General features: G+C 43.1%; 1 protein-coding gene across 1 annotated transcript in view; it reads right to left on the bottom strand.

Moving 5' to 3' along the window:
* CDHR4 (cadherin related family member 4) overlaps window positions 1–11,524 on the bottom strand; it is a 31,329-nt gene extending 19,805 nt beyond the window's left edge. The window contains exons 1-8 of the mRNA XM_063292867.1: window positions 11,452–11,524; window positions 9,991–10,011; window positions 5,033–5,220; window positions 3,751–3,910; window positions 2,943–3,034; window positions 2,581–2,676; window positions 2,124–2,227; window positions 1,019–1,152 (exon numbers count right to left, since the gene is read on the bottom strand). Of these exons, the coding sequence (XP_063148937.1) occupies window positions 1,019–1,152; window positions 2,124–2,227; window positions 2,581–2,676; window positions 2,943–3,034; window positions 3,751–3,910; window positions 5,033–5,220; window positions 9,991–10,011; window positions 11,452–11,524 (868 nt within the window). The remainder of the gene's footprint in view (window positions 1–1,018; window positions 1,153–2,123; window positions 2,228–2,580; window positions 2,677–2,942; window positions 3,035–3,750; window positions 3,911–5,032; window positions 5,221–9,990; window positions 10,012–11,451) is intronic.
* Window positions 11,525–20,750: the final 9,226 nt, after the last annotated feature.

Below are 20,750 nucleotides of genomic sequence, written 5' to 3'. Positions count from 1 at the left end.
TCAGATAAAATTTGTTCCACATCTGTCATTCTTTCATTAACATATTTTAGGCATAGTCTATCCATAGAAGCAGGCATCATTACTGATAGTGTTGAAATTGTAGTTACTAACTTCTGGATCCATTCTTCAAAGATCTCCTTTAATATTTTTGATGCTATAACATTTTGTATCATTCTGTAAGTCCCAGTATTAATTGACTTCAAGCCTGTATTTTTTTTTTCTACTTAAAATCTTTAGTCCTTTCTAGTGTCCAGGTTCTAAAATCATCACTTATCTTTTGTTATGACTTGCAATTGCCAGGATAACCAAAATAAGTCTGTTTCCCATGAGGTTGTTTATTTTTTATAGTTAATTCCAAGATCTTATAGTAAAAGTCAATATTCCAAATTTACCTGGACCCTTAATCCATTTATAACTTGCTTAGATCAAAATCTTATTTAGCTTTTTGCTGTTTATTTAAAATCCTTTAAGTTCTTAAGCTTGTAATTGATTTTTCTTTTGTTCAGAGTTGAAGATAAACTCACTCAATGAAGACTTTTCAAATCTGTTGTTCCAAAGGTCTCTAATAGCTTAAGAATAGTTAATAAGCAATTTCTGAAAGTTATTAGAAAGTAAGGTTTGTGAACTTAGTGTCCTTTAAATGGTTCTGCCACAAACAAGATAGCTGATCCCATTGTCTCCTGGTGCTCAAACCCATGGAAAACCACTGTCTGCGGTCTCCTCACAAGGAGCTGTCATTGGAGCACATGTGGGTGATCTCCTGTCCTCTCCTTATCTGCAGAGGTTCCAAGGGACCAGTCTACTCACCGGTTCCTTGGTCTTTGCCGCAGTCATTGGCTCTGCTTTTGCAGAGCCACCTTCAGTTTGCCATACCTCGCTCAGAAGCCCTATTCTGAAGAAAGATTGATTCTCAGCCTCTTGAAGGCAAGAGGGCTGAGAATTTAAAATCAGGGTATCTAACTACTAGAGACTTCCTGGGATGGTGTGGATGCCATGCCTTACCTGGGGCTTTCATTACCTGGTTCAATGGTGAAATACGTTGTGCCTGGGGAGATGATCTGATAGGACACATTTTCCCCATAGGCTCGGACTTGTATGACCTTGGCCAAGGGTGGTGCACTTTCCAGTATTGAACATGCAACTGATGATTCCCTGAATCATGAAGGCAAAAGTGTAAATAACTCTTCTGAATCAGGAGTCTATCAACAGCAATACTGTTTACTCTGCCTACTCATCGTTCAAAAATATTGTTTATGGTTACATGGGCACATAAATATCTTAGCAAGAAGATCAGAGGTCACATTGGCAAGGATGTATCCTGAAAGATATTCCTCCCAGTGTGTGTCTACCCAGAGTTCCAAATATGTTATGTCCCAGTCCTTAAGGTAATGGTGTTTTGATGAACTGTAGATTAGGGATCATACTCCAAACTGTTCAATCTATGTGTCCTGGAGCCAGGAGGTGGAAGAGGCAGGAAACTTGTTCTTACACTAGACAATATCTTGTAGTGCCCCTTTAAAGAAAGAGAATCCAATCTGCTCATCCCCTTTCTGCAATAAATTCTAGATCTGCTGTATTGTCCGTACTTTATGGATTCCAGAAATCTCAGTAGAAAAAGTAATATCCCAGGAGTTCAAGAAGTGTGCAGCTTAATTCAAGCCTTGGCTGTTCTAGTCATAAGTAGGGTTTTTCCCTTCCCCAGGGAATGGTATAAGTCCTATATGGTAGAGGGAGAATAGATGATTCCTCATATGCTGCTACATTTCCATTAGTAATAAGTAGCCTTGGCTCAGGCCTTACATGATTGTCTGAGCAGGCAGCCTTTTTAGAGGTGCCAGCAAAGCATCATTTTGAGCAGTGCATCTTAAAATTCCAATAAGTGTCATAGAAAATTCTGAGATTGCACTGTGGGATTTCATATGACCAGATCTGAACTGATAGTTATGCTCTGCCATAATTCCAGTTCTGTGCCATTCTGTGCAAGGGATTCTGGAGTACCGTATGCCTTTCAAGGATATAGTGAGAGAGCAGGCAGTTTTGGGCTAGCCCCATTTGCTGGCAGCCCAGTGTCCACATCGAAACACCACTGCGTCTTTCTCCCCACCCCCAGCTCTTCAACTCACATGAAATTGACTTTGTTGCGGTGAACAGGATTCACCTGGATCGACAGAGACACTTCGCAGCTTCTCACACCACCATCCTTAACCACAATTGTTAGTGAGAATATCTGCAGAGGCAATACAGGAAAGATGGCCTCTATACATTAGTTGAATCCAGGAGGCCCAGTCAAGAAGCCTACAGTTCCATAGAAGCCTCAGAAACAGATAGTAGCAGTTCCCTGAAATTATTAGGAACTGTGCAATTAGAAAGGCCCAAAGGCCTGAAATGAGAGATGTGGAAATCAAAGTCTAGTGAGAAAAGGCTGATGAACACAACAGAAGCTCCCCGCAGGCATGCAGTTCTCCTTGGGAATGTTTGGGGTATGACAAAGAACCAAGGCGTGACATGCCTTGAATGGACTCCCACTGCTTCAGTGGGATGCTGAGCAAATGTATGTGCAAGGCAAACAATTGAACATACCTTGCCAGCTTGCTCACGACTGAAACCCGTGGCGGGTGCCTGGAGGACTCCTTCTGGAGTTATGACAAAAGGCAAGGAAGTATTCTCAATGGTGAACTGTGGGAAAGGGAGACAACGTGGTAATTATAAAGCAGGCAACACCCTACACCTGTTACCCAGCCTGAGTCCTCACCCTGCCTGGATCACCCTTCGAAAATGCCAGCTCCCCTCTTTTCAGACCACCTCCCCTCAGACAGTCCGGAGGGCTCAGGAATTCCTTCTCCCAACCACCTTCCATTTCCTGAACACAATTTGTCCCTCCTTATGATCAGAGAACTTTTTCCAAGCACATTCCTGCTTTTTCTCCCAACCCCTGTGCTTACGGTCAAGTTGCCTGTGCCCCGCCTCTTCAAGACAGTTCTGTAAATGGTTTCGGTAGATTGAACATCCTCTGAAACTTGTATAGGGAACTGTCCTATGATGTAAGAGAGATGGGAAAAACTAACACAGCGCTGAATCGAAGCCCCTCCTTTCAGGCATTATGAGACCCTTTGGGTAATTCTACTATCACTACTCCAGTCTCCCTCCTATTCTTGGTCAAATAATACTTTGCTGCCCTGTGCTAATTAGAATCTGATCCATTTTAATGGAAAACTCAGTGCCTCCCAGTGCCTGGTGACTAATTTCCATCCCATCCAACACTATAATCTTATGTTAAAATGTTCTTCACCAAATGTTATGGAATGTGTCCCTGAAGGTGGGGTGATGTGGTGGATTTCAGCACTGCTGTTGGTTCTCAGGAACAAGGGAGAACATTGATGTCAGGCCCAGCCCAAGAACAACAAGTCAGTGCGTTCCAACTCCAGTTCTTTATTTGCTCACACCGTACAGACAGAATCTTGCCATATTAAAGCCACTCTACCTAACCTAAGGGGAAATAACCTGGGGGACTCCAGGGCGGGGCTATCCTGAACCTCTTCACTTTCCCACCATTGCCCCCCGGGCTGTGCCTCCTCTTATCTCCTCCACCTCCTTGGAATGTGCTCCCTCCTTCCTGAGAGCCAGCAGCACCACCGAAATCTACCACATCACCCCTCCCTTCAGGGACACATTCCATAACACAAAGCACTTTTATCTTTGGCTGAATATGCCAAAACTGTAACTGAATCAAGGAAACTACAGCACTCTTACCTATGTCAGTATATCCTCCAATGCACACTGCTCTCTTTGCTTCAATAACTCGAACAAAGAGTTGAGCATCTTTTGGATCTCCTCCACAATGCGCAGTGAACGTTAAGGCATACAGATTCACCTGTCTAGCATCTAGAGCAGCGCTGGGACTAAGGCTCACCTGGGAATCAAAAGGAAGAGCCTTGGTGTGGTTCCTAAGCAACCGTTAGAAGGTGGTAGAGTCCACTAGCCCTTCCCTCCCCTGTACACCTCTGAGGGCATCTCCACCAAAGGACTTTTGGCCACATCAAAAGCAGCCCTGGATCTCTGTAACTTCATAACATCAGCTGTGTTTGAGAGCCAATTTACTGCTAGCTCAGCTATGTGGTATTTGAATCCACAGTAAAAAAAAAAATTCACACACACACACACACACACAGAGTGGAATTTACAGTTAGTCAGTTTTCCCATTTGTAGGAACTCCTGCCTCACCATGATTCCAGAGTTTCAAGTAGAAACTTCTTTCAGTCTTCCCTCTTAGGAACTGAGGGATGATGATGATTTTTATTAACATTATATTTCATTCTTTCAGTTCTTCTAAATTACTATTAATATGCACACCACTCTTCATCAAGCACTGCAAAATGATTTACAGAACTAATATAAAATATAAAACTAGAATTGTGAAGAAAACGATATAATCAAATGCCATAGTCAGCAGTGAAAGGAACCAAAAGGAACCAGTCACCTGAATAAATGGGCATATATCTTAAGCAATGAATAAAATGAACTATTGAGGACTACTTGATGCACTTCAAAGGCAGGAAGTTCCATTGTGAAGATGCCACAAATGAGGAAGTCCTTGTTTAGATTACCACTTATTTCCTGAGCATTATCCATTGACAGCATCATAAGTAGAGCCCTTCCCAAGATCTTCTAACCATTGGAAGAGGCATTCTTTATTAAATACACCACTCACTTCTGTTCTGCATCAAAGCAACAGAACAACATTCTCTTTGCCAACCTTGTCTTCATCTCTAGTTGTCCCCAAACCTGAGCCATCAGGTTTGTTGGACTCTAGCTCCATTGGCACTTTTTTCTGGGATTCTGCAAATGGTAATCTGAAAACTTCAAAGGGCATTGGTTGGAGGAGGCTGGTATACTTAGTAATAACAGTCCACATTGTTTGTAAATTATTAGAAAAGATGCCCCAGATAATAAATCACTTGGTGTAATTAGAAATACTATTCCTCAAAAATCATTCCAAGATACTTTATTGGGCTGGCTATATTATCTTGTTTACCTCATAGTTGCCTGTGGATAAGATGTTTGGAAAGTTGAAAAAAGAGGACTTCGGGATGATGGTCTTCAGTGATGTCACAGGTACATAGCTTGAGTTTGTACAATGGACAGAGAAGTTAGTCACAACTGAATTCGGTTTCATGCTCTCTTCCAGTTCCACCGTTTTAGGAAGGCCACTGAACTCTGCAGCTAAGAGAAGGATCAGCAGGAGAGTGTTGGTCCCATGACACCACTAGTGATAGCAGAGGCCATCTGCTGAGAATGGCAGAGTAGCTTCTCAGTGATGGCACCTTTGTTCTGGAATGCTCTCCTTGCTGAAATTCATGAGGCACCTACCTCTTCATCCAGGCCTCCCCTGTACAGTAGGAATGTTTGATGAACGGATTTTGTTTGTTTGTTTGTTTAATTCTCCTTCATTCACTCTCTTAACTGAAGGTGTTATTTTTACAATGTTTTAATTTGCTGATTCTCTTTTGCATTTTAACTGTGGATTGTAAACTTCTTGAGATTTATAACCATGGAAAATAGCATATAAGTACAGTATATAAAATAAATAATTGAACAAAAAGGAAAATAAAGAAATCTTTGGAAACAAAGGATTTCTTTCTTTTCTTTTTTCTTCAATTATTTATTTTTAAATAAAATTTATTTTTAAATAAAAATTAATTTATTTTAAATTAAATAAAGAGGAACTATTTTATCCTATACATTACTTTCATGTTCTTTTTTTTTCAGCTCAAAAAAATCTGTGTATTTAAGAACAACAAGCTGACTAAACAGAGGTGAAGAACCTTTGGCCCTCCTAATACAGCTGGATTACAATGGCCAACAGTGAGGCTTGCCAAGAGCTGTAGTTCAGCCACATCTGGAGGGTTCCCCAGTTTTCCCCTTATGAACATACTATTTATTTCATGGTGTCACTTGGGGAGCTCCTGTCCAGCATACTCTCTTCCAAAATGTAAAGTTTTCTACCATAGCAGGAGTGTCCATGGGGTGTGATTAAAAAAACCAAGATGGTGGCCATGACAATGTGATTGGAGCAATGCACATTAATAAAAGCAGACTGAGCTTCAGCCACATTGTCACAGCCACCATCTTGACTTTTTTGATCCCATCCTGTGGATACCCCTGAAATGTAAGAAGTCCTCTTAGGCACAATGGAACGAGTGGTTCCTGAAGGATGCTTTGATATGCCCCTTTTCTCCTGCTACTTGCCTCACCAATTATAAAACATTTTATGCCCTCCAAGGCAGCACTCCAGTGACTGCCTGTTTTCCTGTATTTTTCTCCTCTTGCTTTTTTCCCTTCTCAACATGTTCTTCACAGAAATATAAATGCCCCTGAATTCCTAAAGTAACTGAAACTCCCAAATCTAAGAATGCTGTTTTGTTAACAGTGTGTGAACACATTCACGCATTGCAGGAGAAAGTTTGAACAAATATTTGTTGGAATGCAGACAGTAAACAGAAAAGATTTAAGAGTACCCAAAGGCAAATCTAGCTTTGCTTTTGTTACAGATCATCCTTCTCCAAATTGGTACCTTCTGGATGTATTGGATCACAATTTACAAAAGCCATGCTGGCTGGGAAAGATGGGAGGTATAGTCAAGCACATTTGCAGAGCAATGGGTCTGCAGTGCTCTGCACTAATCTCAGCAAGTGGTTTTTTTTTAAATCCATCTGTCCTGAAAAGAACGTTTTTGAATTAATTAATTAATTATATGTGAGTTAATTATACTTAATTAACACAGATTCATGGTCCATGAGAAAAAAATCTAAAACCTGTTCTTCAATGATAGGAAACAAAATTATATAGAAAGCATGAAGGCTTACTGAACAGTTCTGGAGAACTAAAAATGTGCAGACTCAGCTGTGTTAATTTTAATTGGTCCCAATGAAATCATTACCCAGTTAGGAAATATTTTTGCTCCTTAATTAGAAGATTCTATAAAATCCTTAAAACTACTGCAGTTCTAAACCAATTAATTAATTAATTAATAGTACTAGGGGAAAATAGGAAAGGGATGCAAGGCACTAACATTTCCTGTTTAAAAAAAAGAGTTTGCACAACTCAAAAGAAATAAAACAACTACCATTTTTGGTTACCTGAGCAGAACGTTTATAAACCAACATAGCTGGGGAGGAAGGGGATAGCCTTCCTCAATTCATATAAGATGGCCTGATCTTTAGGACTCTGCATGTTTCTCCAGAAGTAAAAACAACAAATACTGTATATAGTTACATAAACAGGGAAAATCAAGCTGGCAAAGTAAAAATCAATCAGGCTTTTTATAAGACTCATTTGTGGAACTGACTAAAGAAATCTGGCATTCTCAGAAAAATCAGTAGATCGTTCAGCCAATTTGCTACCCATAGGCAAGCTTAATTGCAAGTGTCTAACCTTGTTTTGAAGAAATTGTTACATGCAATTGTCCTATGATGATCTAGCTCAACTATTTTTAAAGGTGTTTGTGTTGTTGTTTTTACTGATACATGAAAATGTATCAGTGATGTATCAGACATCTTCTGCCCAAGCTTTCAGGGATCAAAATGCAACAGCTCCCTCATATCAGAAGAAGGTATGATGCAGAAAGCAAGAAAACAGAATTCTGGTTACTTAAAATCTCTTTGCAGGGAAAGAAGAGATTTGTAATGAACAGATTGGGACAAAGACAATCTGTTAATGAGGCTAGGGAAAGAACAGAGCCAGGTGAGAGAAATAGCAGACTCCCTGACTGTGGATGGAGAATTGTCATTTCAGGTGTGGCACTTGATGGCAGCCTTTTCTCTGGAAATGCCCTGATTCAGACCACTGGTTTGTCTAACACTGAAGAGCAGCAGCAGCAGCTTTCTAGATTTTGGACAGGACATGTTTTCCTTCCCCCTTGGAGGTACCAGGGATTGAACCAGGGACCTTCTGCATGAAAAAACTGAGCTTGGGCCCCCTGAGGGCTTGCTTGGCAAGATACCAGCAATTTGAAACAGCTTGCTGAGCATAACCCTGCAGAAGAATGTCAGAACCCTGAAACCAAGGGATGAATCATTGATACTTTTTTCCTGGTACTGAAGACCAGGAAAATTTACTTACATGTCATTTTTAACAACTGGATGTTGCTGCTGTGGCCGTCATGGATGTCAACCTTTACGTGGTGAGGGAAATTCACTTTCAGTGGAAAGACATGAGTCCCTAAACAGGCAAAGATACTCGTCTCCTCTGAATCCAATTCTTATAAGGTGTTTGTATAAATATGTCAGGATTAGCACATGAATTGTAGTTTTAAGTGAGCTGGGAGCAAAGGACCAGTCAAAAATACACAAGCATCCCAGGTCTCAAGAGCTTGTTGATCAGACAAGGCCCAACTGGCCCAGGAAGTCTGCTCCTAGCCCGCCCGCCCGCCCTCCCTTCCTTCCTTCCTTCCTTCCTTCCTTCCAGCCAAGATGGGCAGAATGAGCCCAGGGGCCGATGGTATTTTCTGCAGTTCTGCAGCATTTCATATTCAGCCTCCAAATGGTGCTTTGGAGTATTCAGGAGTGTGAGCATAGCACACATCTGCCATATTGTAAAGCAGCCCTCCGATTATGCTATCTGAATGGGGATTGCCCACATCTCTTGTCCCAGAAGTTCTCGCCTCAAGGCAATGGAGCAAAGGCTTCGAATGAAGATTCCTCCCATGAGCCTCCACACCTCTGAACTGTCCCGCTACTGAAGGGGAAGAGCATTGCATCTAGCAAAGTAGCAGGGAGGAGGAGGTCAACTGAGAACAGCTGGAAATTTGAAAAAAGAAAGACAAGTTCAAGAGTCAGTTCACTATTTTGTATGTCTTTAAAATAATTTCATCCCTTGGGAAAGGAGAAGAGAAATATATTATAATTAAGGTAAGACGCTTCTTGCCTAGGCATGGCTGCAATGAAAAGAAAGTGACTGCTTTTCCTCTACTGCACTGAATCCCCAATTCTCAGTTGCCAACAACAGATATTCCTCGTGAAATGAGTGTTTTTTTAATCTAATAGACTAAGTATATTGCTGCTGTTTTGTTTTGTTTTGTTTGTATAATGTTTAATTTGATGCTAGATTGCCTTGAGAGCTATGCTGCTAGGTGGGGTATAACTTTTCTTAATAATTAAGTAAATACATCAAATTTCCATCACCCTGTGCTTTCCAGATGTGTTGGAATACAGCTACCACAGTCCTCAGCTAATGTCTATGCTGACTGGTAGCCGGAAGTTGTAGTAAAAGAGATCTGGGGGGCCAGATAGAAAAAGACAAAATTAAACTGAGAAATGAGGAAAGTAAATGTAAAAGGCATTAGAAAGTAGATGGAACTTAGATACAAAGAATAGGAAGAAGAGTTTACCAGCACAACGGTTAGTCAGCGGTCATTATTAATTGGTGGATCAATAATGTTTTGTTATTTTATTGCTATTTGTGGTTAATTATTTGGGTTATGGTGTAAGAACAATAAGGAATCTTGCAATGCCTTAAAAATGAATGCATTGAGTATCACATGAGTTCATATATGATAATTAATACGTCTGTTCCAAGGTGCCACTGGACTCTCTGTTGCTTTTGCTTCGGCAGACTAACACAGCAATCCCCTCTGGAACTAAGTTTTTCGTGCTTACTAAGATTGTTCAGATTGTTCTTGGCCTCTTCTCACCCATCAATGGATTCAAAAATTTCCTAGGGTGCAACCACATTGTTTTAACTGAAGACTGATATTTTGTAAAGCTGTAGCCCTAGGCAGCCTGAAGGCACCCTGGTGTCTATGTGCCCATCTGGTGGCACATGTACTCACATACACATGCTTGGCTATAGTCCATGTTTGTCTACACCAGGAGCAGTCAGCTTTGTTTTCACAGCTGTCACACATCAAAGGCTGTTCTTGTACTGCAACTAGCAACCTTGTTTCCAGGCCACTGGTGTCTGGCCATTAAAAATAGGGCAGGCAGGTCTTCTTACCTTCAGCTCCGGTGACTGGATCTACAGGTGGGAAGGAAATATAAGAGGAAAGTTTCGTGTGCTCTGCCTGCTGTGAGTCCATTTAACTAGCAAATATTCCTCCAGAAAATTCACTGCTGAATGAGAAGTGAAGGCAGATAACTGCTTACAACCTATTTTTATGGTGCAATTTCCTTGCCTCTCCCACATAATTTTATGTTCTTCTGCTGCTGTTTATGCCATCATTTTTCCACCCAAAGCACCACTAGGTACTACTAATCAACTGTTTTGATGGATAATGCTAGGCGTGTGCCATCTGGATTCCCCCCTTCTTAGGGAAGGGTGAGAAAAGTTGCTCTGGCTGAACTCTCAGCTTCTTTCGGTTCATCTTTGCATCTAGTTCTCTGTTCCTTGGAGAATATAATCAAGAGCACCAACACTGCACTAGTTTCCTCTGCAAATCAGGGCAGGGAAATCAGATGCTCCGTCTCATTGTCACAAAGGATCCAGGAAACCCCCTTCGAGGAACAGGGAGGCTGCTTTCGTAAGATCTGGGACTGCCAGTCTCCAAATGAATCTGGGACTGCCAATGTCCAAATGAACAGGGGCAGGTGGAGTCCTCCAGATCAAGGAATTAAGCCGGGGGGCGGGGGGGGGTCAAAGGAGTGGAGCCCCCTGGAATTAGTCTGGGCCTGAAGGCAGAGCCAAACAGAGGAGCCGCCTGTTAAAGGGCAGAGCTAGAACAATGAGAGCACAGCAAGAAAAACCGCCTCCCTCCGGTCACTCCAGGCAACGCCATGGAAAGCAACACAAACAAAGGGCCCAAACAAGCTGTGCCCTGGTCAAGAGCTGGCTTGTTTTTGTTTTTCTCCCGTAAGAACTGGCAATGGGAATGGAAACCATTTGGTCCTTATCAGCCCTGGCAGGCCCGGCTTCAGTCTCTGAGCCTCACTGCAGATTGAGAGATGTTGCGCTGGAGCTGGCCAGACTCCGCCGGACTCCCGCAAGTGAGCTTTGAGAGGCGGAGTGGCCCAGGGGTCCCTGCAGGTGCAATTGATACCAACACTCACATCGGAGGGACAGTCTTGATACTGAAGCAGCTGCTTCTCTTTGCCAGGCCCAAGGTCTCCCACTGGGGGGGGGGGGGGCTTTCCAGAGCTCCCTCAAATTCATTCAAGGAACTGTGCAGCTCACAAGCCCTTCATTACACGCAGTACTTGTGTAATCACCAGCCACTGTGTACAATCACATGCTTCAAAAGATCTGGGGGAAGTATGCTACTAATACGCTTATATACATTCCATTCACAGTCCCTTTTATCCTTTTAAGCCTGCAAGGTGTAACGCTGAGGGCCCAGGGAGACTGGATGCACCCCTCGCAAGCCAAATAGCACTCTGGGGAGAGTAATTCAGAAAAGTCCCCTCTCACCCAGTGGTCCCTCAGCCATCATTGCTACTGCTTCCTCAGAAGCACAAGCCTTACCTATCATCCAGGTAGTGAAGAGCAGAAAAAGGAGCAAAGGCCAGTTTCGCTCCACCAGGATAAGCCGCTGCATCTTGTCAGAGCCCCCGTCTCTCCTCTGTGCCTCCTAAGGTTGCCAGAGTGTGTTGCTAATGACGCTGGGCTGGGCTGGGCTGGGCTGGGCAAATCTCACCTGGGAACGCTGCAACCCTGCCCCAGGAATGGTGCGAAAAATCCAAATGTTCCAAGCCACCTCGCTCGTCCAGAGCTCACCTGCACACGGATTGCTCTTTCGCCTCCAGCCCCACGTCCAAAAGCCCAGGGAATGCACCAGCCACACGTGATATTACGGGCTGCTTCCACATAAGCTTCAATTCCAAAGTCTTTTCAAAGGCAGCTTCCAAAGACAGGGCAAGATTATTGGGTGCATAAGTAATTTGGTTTATATTTGCTGTGAGAGGAAGGATCATCCATGAAAGCTCCTGATTTCTTTCGATCCATCAATCCGTCTGTTTATTGTTTTGACCACAGGTCATAACAAATAACACAAAGCCTACAGAAGGCAGTAGCCAATCATAATTCAAATATATATAAATAGGTATCAGTCTATTAAAACTTAAACAGCATAGTTAATACAGTGAGGTTGCAAATTAAAAAAACCCGAATTTTTAATAAAATATTTTCCCTGTTTAGCAGCTACTCGGGCTCCTGATTTTGGGAAATATTGGGGCAAAATCTCTAGTACAGGGTGGGGGAATTAAACAGATAAAGTCCCATGACAGCCATGAAGCAAATCATGTTTGCGCATTTTTCTTTTTCTTTTTTCAGCGAGGCTGCAACTTAGCAAATGAGGCCGTGAGAAGGATGATGATGATGATGATGATGATGATGATAGAGGAGGAGAGGAGGAGGCGGAAGTAATTACCCAAAGTGCTGCCGTTCGAACCCGGCTTACTCCGCCGGGTTTTTTGTCCCTCCCGGAGTGCCCAGAAGGGCGCGCTCTTGCGCCGCGGCCGCGCCATTCTGCTTGAAGGGTGCCAGGCGGCCTCTTCCGCGGCCGGCGAGCTCGCCTTGCCGGGCTCTCCTCTTGCGCAGCCACCGCCCACCCTCCCGTAAAGGCCGGCCGAAGCCCCGCGCGGGAGGCAGGGCTGGCAGCCTTTATATCTGGAGACTTCTTCCTGAGCGACCGAAGGCACGTCATGCAAGAGAAACTTGACACGCTCGCATGAATCAATAGAATTCCGCTGATTTTGTTTATCGCCGCTCTCGAGGTCTAAATACTTCGCTCAGTTAAAATCTCCCTCGGGTCGGCACCTCCATGGAGTAATCTTAATACGAATAGCACTTTTTCCTCCCCAACTTTCCAGTCTAGCCTACCGCTCTGATATTTCCTCGTGGTCTCCCATCCAAGCAGAGACCGATAGAAAGCAGCAAAGAATTTGACTTTTCTGTATCCCTTGGCTTCCATGTCATCCAGACTTTTGCAGCCCCATCTGGTACCTCTGTCCAAGCCCTGATCAGGTCTGACCCTCCTTAGCTTTTCTAGATCAATTAGGGCCCGCTAAGTGTTGGATGCTACTGGTATCTGCAATGTTTCTTTTGGCTGTGAGATGGTACTGTTCTGTCTGTGAGACTGGAAAGGCCAGGGGTGGAAATCCACCACCAGACCCTGAAGTGGACCAGAAGAGAGTCAGAAATTCTGCCCTAACAGGGGCTTTTTTCAGAGATGCAAAGGGATGTAGCAGTTCCCCAGTTATAGCCTGGTTTATACAACAGACTAAGTTACAGTTTATTTCACCACGTTTTCTTCAATAATACACGATACACTTAGCCATCATTTACAAACCACAATATCTGAGACATCTGAGGCACTAAGCTAAGCCAACAAAGTACACTGTGATGTAGTGTGTTGTGTGGCCCAAGCATGGAAGAGGACTCTAGAAAGTATGTCAGGCTGGAGGGAAGAGACCCTTGAGGTGCAGCCGTGGGCTGCAGGCCTGGGTGCTCAAAGCTGACGTTTGGGCATCTGCAGGTTTGATTATGAATTTTGCTTCCATTTATGGCTGAATTTCCAGCTTCCTGTTGTTGCACACTGATGCACAGACACTTGAGGGATTATTCAGTGAGTCAGATAATGATTTATTTGACCTTCTTTTTATGCGTAACCTCATTGCTTTGGGGGATGGCTTATGGCATTTTGCAATGCTTTAATTTGTCTTTTATTTGAGACATTATGCCCCCTCCTCTCACTCTGGATTTGGGCTTCATCTTGGTTTCTTTGTAGTCGGGGAGATGCTCACCTATGATGCAATTTGCTCCTTAAGAGAAACAGTGAAATATAACAATGTATATACATTAATTAATTAATTAATTAATTAATTAATGGGCATTATTAAAATTAAACAAAAGGCTGCCTGGTGTTATTGTTAAGGCGTCAGGTCAGAAACAGGATGACTGTGAGTTCTAGTCCCGCCTTAGGCAGGAAGCCAGCTGGGAGACCTCGGGCCAGTCACTCTCTCTCAGCCCTGGGAAGGAGGCAAGGGCAAACCACTTCTGAAATCTTAGCAAGAAAACTGCAGGGACTTGTCCAGGCAGTTGCCAGGAGTCAACGCTGACTCGAGGCCACCAAAAATAAATAAGTAAGTAATAATAATAATAATTCTAAAAACTTAAAGTGCAGAAAAGAAGGGGTGACACTGCAGCTCAGCCTAGATTGCAATGTCCTGGGAGTCTTGAGAATACAAGAGTTTGAGCAGGCATTTTGAGGGAATACAGATGCAGCCTGATAAATAGACGATGAAATAATACTTCATAGAAGTGGGCAAACTACTCGACATTGGATGGACAGGCTCACAGCTGAAGAGTTGCTGCTGCTACCAATTGCTCAAAGTAGTAAGTTGCAGAACAAAATATATGTGTTGGATTGACACCCCCCGCAACCTCTGTGTGGCTTTAGTATCTATTTGGCCTTCGTGTATACGAAGTTGGAGCAGAAAGAGGAAGTTCTCATGGCCTTGGCTTGAGGCCCTGCACTTTTGGGAGGGTTTTGGGCTGCAAGCGAACTGCCAAGGAACGGGGAGGTGGGAAGGCTGCACATCCGTTCCTGCAGCAGAGGAAGAACTCAGCTCCCAAGATACATATTTCAAAGTCTACACTGTCTTGGAAGGAAGGCTTGGCTGAGCCAGTCAGGAAACTCTGGAGAGCAAAACTGAATCCAGAGAACAGCCAGAGATGTTAGAGAAACAAGGATGTTTTAATAATGAATGGAGACCAGAGACTGGGAAGTTGGGGGGGAAAGTCCTGATGTGTGTCTTGGTCTCTCGCTCCGGGAACATCGTGGGCAGCTCTCTGAGGTGCTGGGCTTCCGCACAGGGTTCAGTTTGGACCGTTCACATGTGACTGAAGACATCAGCATACCAGGAAACCCTGATGGGGCCAAGGTCCCCTATGCACCTCATACACACTTCATTCGTTGTTTTTTGAAGGAAACCTGATGTCTCTACAGCAATACTGTTTGCCAATTGAAGTCCAGGTCATTGTTTTTATTAGGACAGAACAGCATTCTTTAATAATGCACAAATGTGTTTAATAATATCCACGGATGTATCTCTGGGCCTACAACATCTAAATCCTTTTTCTCTGCTGCTTTATGGGCCCTTTTGCTAAAAGTAACTTATAAATATTTTGAAATAAATAAATAAATGCATACATACATACATCTTCTAAAGTAATCAAAGCTCTTGGGGATGGGAGGGGAGAGGAGAGAATTCCTAGAATACAAACTTCAGGCGTGTTATATTTAGGTTTGCCAACTGACCAGAAAAATTGCTGGCCTGGCATTGCTGTGTGCTTTTTAACAGCAGCTTGAGGTTCAGAAAACAATAAGACTCACAGCATGCAGATAACCAGTATCGCTTGCTTGTCAAGCTGCTGTTACAAGCGCTGGCAAGTTGAAAAGTTGCCAGTCTTAAATTAATCAGCTTTCGTTTCTGACAAATAGCTGGGGTCAAGGAGGACCCACCACAAAGATGTGCAGGCTCTGTTGCCCCATCTCTTAGCAAGCAGTTATTTCAGTGCAAGGATTCTCCTGAATCAAACAAAGCCAATATAGCAGGATTGGGTTCCTGTTCAGTCTAGGATTCCATTGCCCTTGCACGCAGCAGAGAGGTTTTCTCCAGGAGTCATATTCCGGCTAATGCAGCACAGTGATTTTCTTGGAGAATACCTTCAATAGGGCCAAAATGGCATAAGAGTGGCATTCATTTTCTCCAGAAACCTTTATCGGGGTGACTGTTGCAAGGCAAAAATGGAAGATCAGGAAAGCAACATAAAGTCCAAAAATTAGGCCAGGAGGGTTGCTTGCATTCTAGACTCAGTCTGGAGATGGAGATTGCACTGAGTGTTCAAGGACAAAGAAACAATGGCTGACCTTCCTCGGGGTCTTCCCTGAGTGAATTAAACGGGCTCCTTGCTAGGCTAAACTGCAAATTTTGAATTAAGAATCCTGGAGGAGACAAAAGTGTGCGTGTGTTTGTTTGGATTTATCCAACCATGGATTTTGGGTTACATTTTCCTTTCATGGGCTGATGAAGCTATTCTTTGAAGTAATTGCTTGATGGCAAACATTCCAGTCTGCAGCTGGGCACCCGAGTACAGGATCCACATGGCCCTTTTGTGAAATGTTGAGAGTTAACGATAAAGCAGGCAGCAGTGGGCTATCTGGACTTGGGATCTGCGAACAAGCCTGAATTCAAGGGCCGGAAGTTTCCTACCCATTTTCCAGGCAAGCCATCACACCAAAGGCTGTAAGTGCAAGCCTGACCCAAACTTGTCCCATAAGGGGAAGCCAAACAATGTACTAAACCTTCCGAAGTAGGCGAGCCCTTGCCCACAGTGCTGCTCCCGCCCTGCTCCCACGCACTCCCCTGCCCTTGCTGATTTGGGAGGAAAAGGCCTGACTTCCTGCTATAGAAATGGCCTGAGCCCAGTCGCCCTTAGTCTCTGTGTGTAAGAGGGAGCTGCTGTAGCTTGTACCTGACAGCCCAAGCCCTCAGGAATGAGGAGGAGGAGGAGGAAGAGCCAGCAGCCTGGGTGGGGCACCCGCAGCACGGCAGGCAGCCGGCTCAGGAGTCCAGCTTGTGCCAGCTGGCTCGGGAGAAGGGCCCTCCCACCACCCGCCACCCAACCACAGCAAATGCCTTGGCTTTGGATTGTGGCTGCAAGCCGGGGGGGAGGATCCCGTGGGGCAGGGAGATCAGATTATGGGGTCCCGGTCTGCCATGGGGCCGCCTTAGGGCCCTGCCACTGGTGTTCTCTCCTTCTGTCAGTGGCAATGGTTCCAGCTGTGCTGCCATTGTTAGGAGGCGAGGATCTCTATGAGGACTTTGCCGGGATGAATCCCACCACCCTTCGCAAATCTTTTAAGTAAAAATATTGCCTTGCCTGGAATTTCCCTTGGTTTAATCGCTGAGGATGAGGTCAGTTAAAGAAGGGCTGCGCATGAACACACTCCTCAGGGCTCTGTGTGAATCAGCACTTCATCCAGAGGGCCTCTGTTAAGAGAGCTGGTTGCCAATCCCAATCCAGCTTAGCAAACAGCTACACACATAAGCCCAGTCTCCTGTTTCCAGCAGTGCTCTCGGTGTCCCCAAGGTGGTCCCCAAGGTGGCCATAAAGACAATATCCCTGCTCTGTACAGACAGAACGTGCTACACCTGTGGGTTCAGTCAAGGAGGGACAAGTTCAGTAAAAAGGTTCAAATGGCTCGAGTAAGCAAGTCAAGCTGCCTGCTATAATAATAGTGCTAGTATCATTATTATTACTATTATTATTATCATTATTATATTTTATTAGTAGTTGGGATGGACAGTGTATATGTATATATATATATATGTGTGTGTGTGTATATGTATATGTATACGTATAAGTATATGTATATGTATATGTATAGCTTCAAAAAATTAGCAAAGCTGAATGAGAACTTAAAGGTAGATATGCACATAAGTACAGCCAGGGATTCTTTATCTGCATGATAATTGTACACACATCCCCTGACCCAGTTTAAGCATGTTATGGATATTTTTTAATTAATTTCATTTCCACTGGGGGCATTGCCACTGCTTTCCTTCTAGGCCTGTAATAAGGGAGCGCTCAGATAATTTTTGTAAGAGGCCCACCAGAAGCAGTAAAATAAACTACCTCTCTAGGAAAGATAAACAATATTATAATGGGTCCCCCGCTTTTGACTGGGATGATACTCTGGCAAATTTACATGGCAGTCCTGTAGTCTATCAAAAAGAAACCTTATGGAACTCAATGGAATTTACTCCCATTCAGATTAGTATCAGATTGCAGCTGTAGCTCAACTCTCTTGAGATCCAAAACAATTTAGTTGTGACAGCTTTCATTGGACTAATGCCTGTCAAACCTGATGCCTTCATAGATTTTTCAGAGAGCTTTATATGCAGTTCATTTAGCTGATAGAATTCTAAAGTAACACTTTTAGTTGGCAATATTCTGATTATACTCTGGCCTATACCTGTGATAAAGATTGATTCGATTTGATTTGATTTCTCAGAAATGGACCAGAATTTCTTAAACCTGGTGAGAAATAAATAATCTCTTCAGAGTGGACAGGATATGATAAGACTGGACCTTGCAGTTAACAAAAAAAAAAGTGCTTTCCAAAATCCTCAATTGGCTTCAGCTAGTATGAGATTTACACTATTCTTATCAGCCAATTTCATGATTGTATGTAAATATATATCCATATTTCCAAGTTGCACATTTATACTGGAATGAAACAATGGTACATCTCTGTCCATGGTTTTAGAAAGGACCTGATAACTAAGGTCAAACTTTAAATCTATTCAGAAAGGAGGGGGACAAGGAAAGAGTGGTAAATTCCCAGCATCACAAGAATATAGGGAGGAGCATTCTGATGAATGAGTTGGCAGCCTATACTATACAGGCTAATCCAAGTGCCTGAGGAATGAATCTAAAGGATTAATTCTAAAAAAACTTGAAGGGGAATAAGGATATAGCCTGGCTACTGATATCAAAATTCAAACCCATAGGGGCATCCCACAGGGAGCAGGGAGAAATGACTTCATAAGCTTTCTGATGTCACTGTGGCTTGTAGCAAATGCCCATGACAATATATCTTCTAAGCAGCGATACACTTATATACCTTTCCCATACATTTCCAAAGGGGGTAGCTATTTTGGTCTTTTGCTACAAAGACATCAGAGTCCTGTGGCCCCTTAAAGAAAAACAAATTTATTATCAGTGTTTTACGGAGTTTATCAGTATTAAAACTTTGCCTGCAAAAAGTTCATAATCTAAAGTAAACACCAAGGGAGATTTTAGAGGGAGTGGAGAGAGAGGGAAAGAATAGCAAAGAAAGAATAGATGCAATTGTACATACTTACACTTGATTACTAGTGGGAATTAAAGATTGAAGCAAAAGGTCTTTTAAAAAAAAAACGGGGGTGGCAGATGTGAAGGAGCAGGGAGAACCACCTTTCCCCATGATCTCTAGATTGGGCATTATTTTATGAACCTCTGTCATGTCACTATCACTCCTTTACTCACCTTTTCCGAATTAAAGAATGCAGACAGGATACCCTTTCCTTGTGAGGAGTCATACTGATTTTCTAGGTCTTCAGGATCCTTTCTGAAACAAAGTAACCAGAACAAATCCATTGTTCTAAGGAGCTTTGCAACACTGATTTATATAGAGCCATTACAATACTGGTAGTCCCTTTTCCAACTGATTGCTAGCATGTTGTTCACTCTTCTCACAAACGTCATATAGACTAACATTTTAATTCTTCTATTGATCATGGTCCTCAGATGATTAAACATGTCAGAACTCTAGTCCTACCAATGTATAAATAAATGTAGTGGCTTTTGGGGGTCCATCCCTTGATATTTACCTGACATTTCCTCTTGGCTGTTTCATACCCTTTACAATCCCCCTGCTAGCTCCCCTAGAATAATTTGGGTTGTCAGGGAATGTGGTTACTTCACTGCTCGCCACCAGTTTCAAGCTATTTATGAACAAATTGAAAAGCACTTACCACCATACAGTTCTTTGGAGAAGTCCACTGTTTACACCCTTCAGTTATGAAAAATGGCACTTTTCTCATACTTAAGCCATTTACCAATCCACACCGTGGCTGCAAAATTTACTTGGGAGCCTTTGCAGAAATTCCATTCCTTCATCTTCACTGAGACCTGGTTTTGCTTTTTGCTTGCTAACATACATAATCATGCTTTCTATTAGTTTACATAGCATGGGCCCTAAGCTAACCACTGTGTAGTTTTCTGGTTCTTAAAAGTTGATGACGCTGTTTATGTTTAAGTCAGAGGTTTATCTTGTGCATTTTTTGTTAAAAGATCACTTTAAGGATTGAATACCATCTAGATCTAATGCATGTTACTCATGTTTGTGTGTGTGTGTGAAGAAGGCTGGAACATCATGGCTGCATTTGCACAACACACTAACCATAGTTTATTGAATTAACTCTATTGCCATGGATTGCATGGCACTCTGTACAAGCTAATCACATCAAAGTGGGGGGTGGGGGTTGCACAGACTAGAGGACTACCAGATCAGTCCTGCAAAGAATCTGGATAGCCATGAGATAATAGCAAAAAGTAGCAACATTTGAATGTTTTGGTGTCATCTTGGGATCATCTAGAGCCCTATAGCCTGGTGCAGTGTTTCTCAGCATTGGCAACTTTAAGATGTGTGGACTTCAACTCCCAGAATTCTCCAACCAGCATACTGGCTAAGGAATTCTGGGAGTTGAAGTCCATACATCTTAAAGTTGCCAACGCTGAGAAACACTGGCCTAGCGTATACAAACTAGGCAGCCTTGTTTTAGTCCAGCATGTGGTACCAAACCAGCCTATCTGTTGCAAATCTGGCTATATACGCAATGGGATCCTCGGCAAAGTTTCTTCTATGTGGCCCTCACCTGCAAATTGGTTTTCTTAGTGGCAGAAGTACCAAAGCTCTCAGCAACTCTGTTTCTGATCTCCCTATGAATTTCCCAGAGTCCCTGAAAATGATGCAACATTAGGAACTTTATAGAAAATGAAAAGCTTATTAGATTCAGCTACTGAACACTGTTCTGGATGCTATGGGGTGTAGATTTAATGGGTAAAATCCAGAGCAGATACAGGGGGTATTGCCAGAGCATTAGCTCCTAGCAGTACCCCAAGATGTGAGATGCTGATCTTTTATTGCCTCTATTTGGCTATGCTTGCCTAACAACATTCGGATTCCCACATTGAGCAAGGGTCTGGACTCC

This window comes from Candoia aspera, chromosome 2 (assembly GCF_035149785.1).
Source record: "Candoia aspera isolate rCanAsp1 chromosome 2, rCanAsp1.hap2, whole genome shotgun sequence".
Lineage (NCBI taxonomy): Eukaryota > Metazoa > Chordata > Lepidosauria > Squamata > Boidae > Candoia > Candoia aspera.
This window is presented reverse-complemented; position numbering and strand designations above follow the sequence as displayed.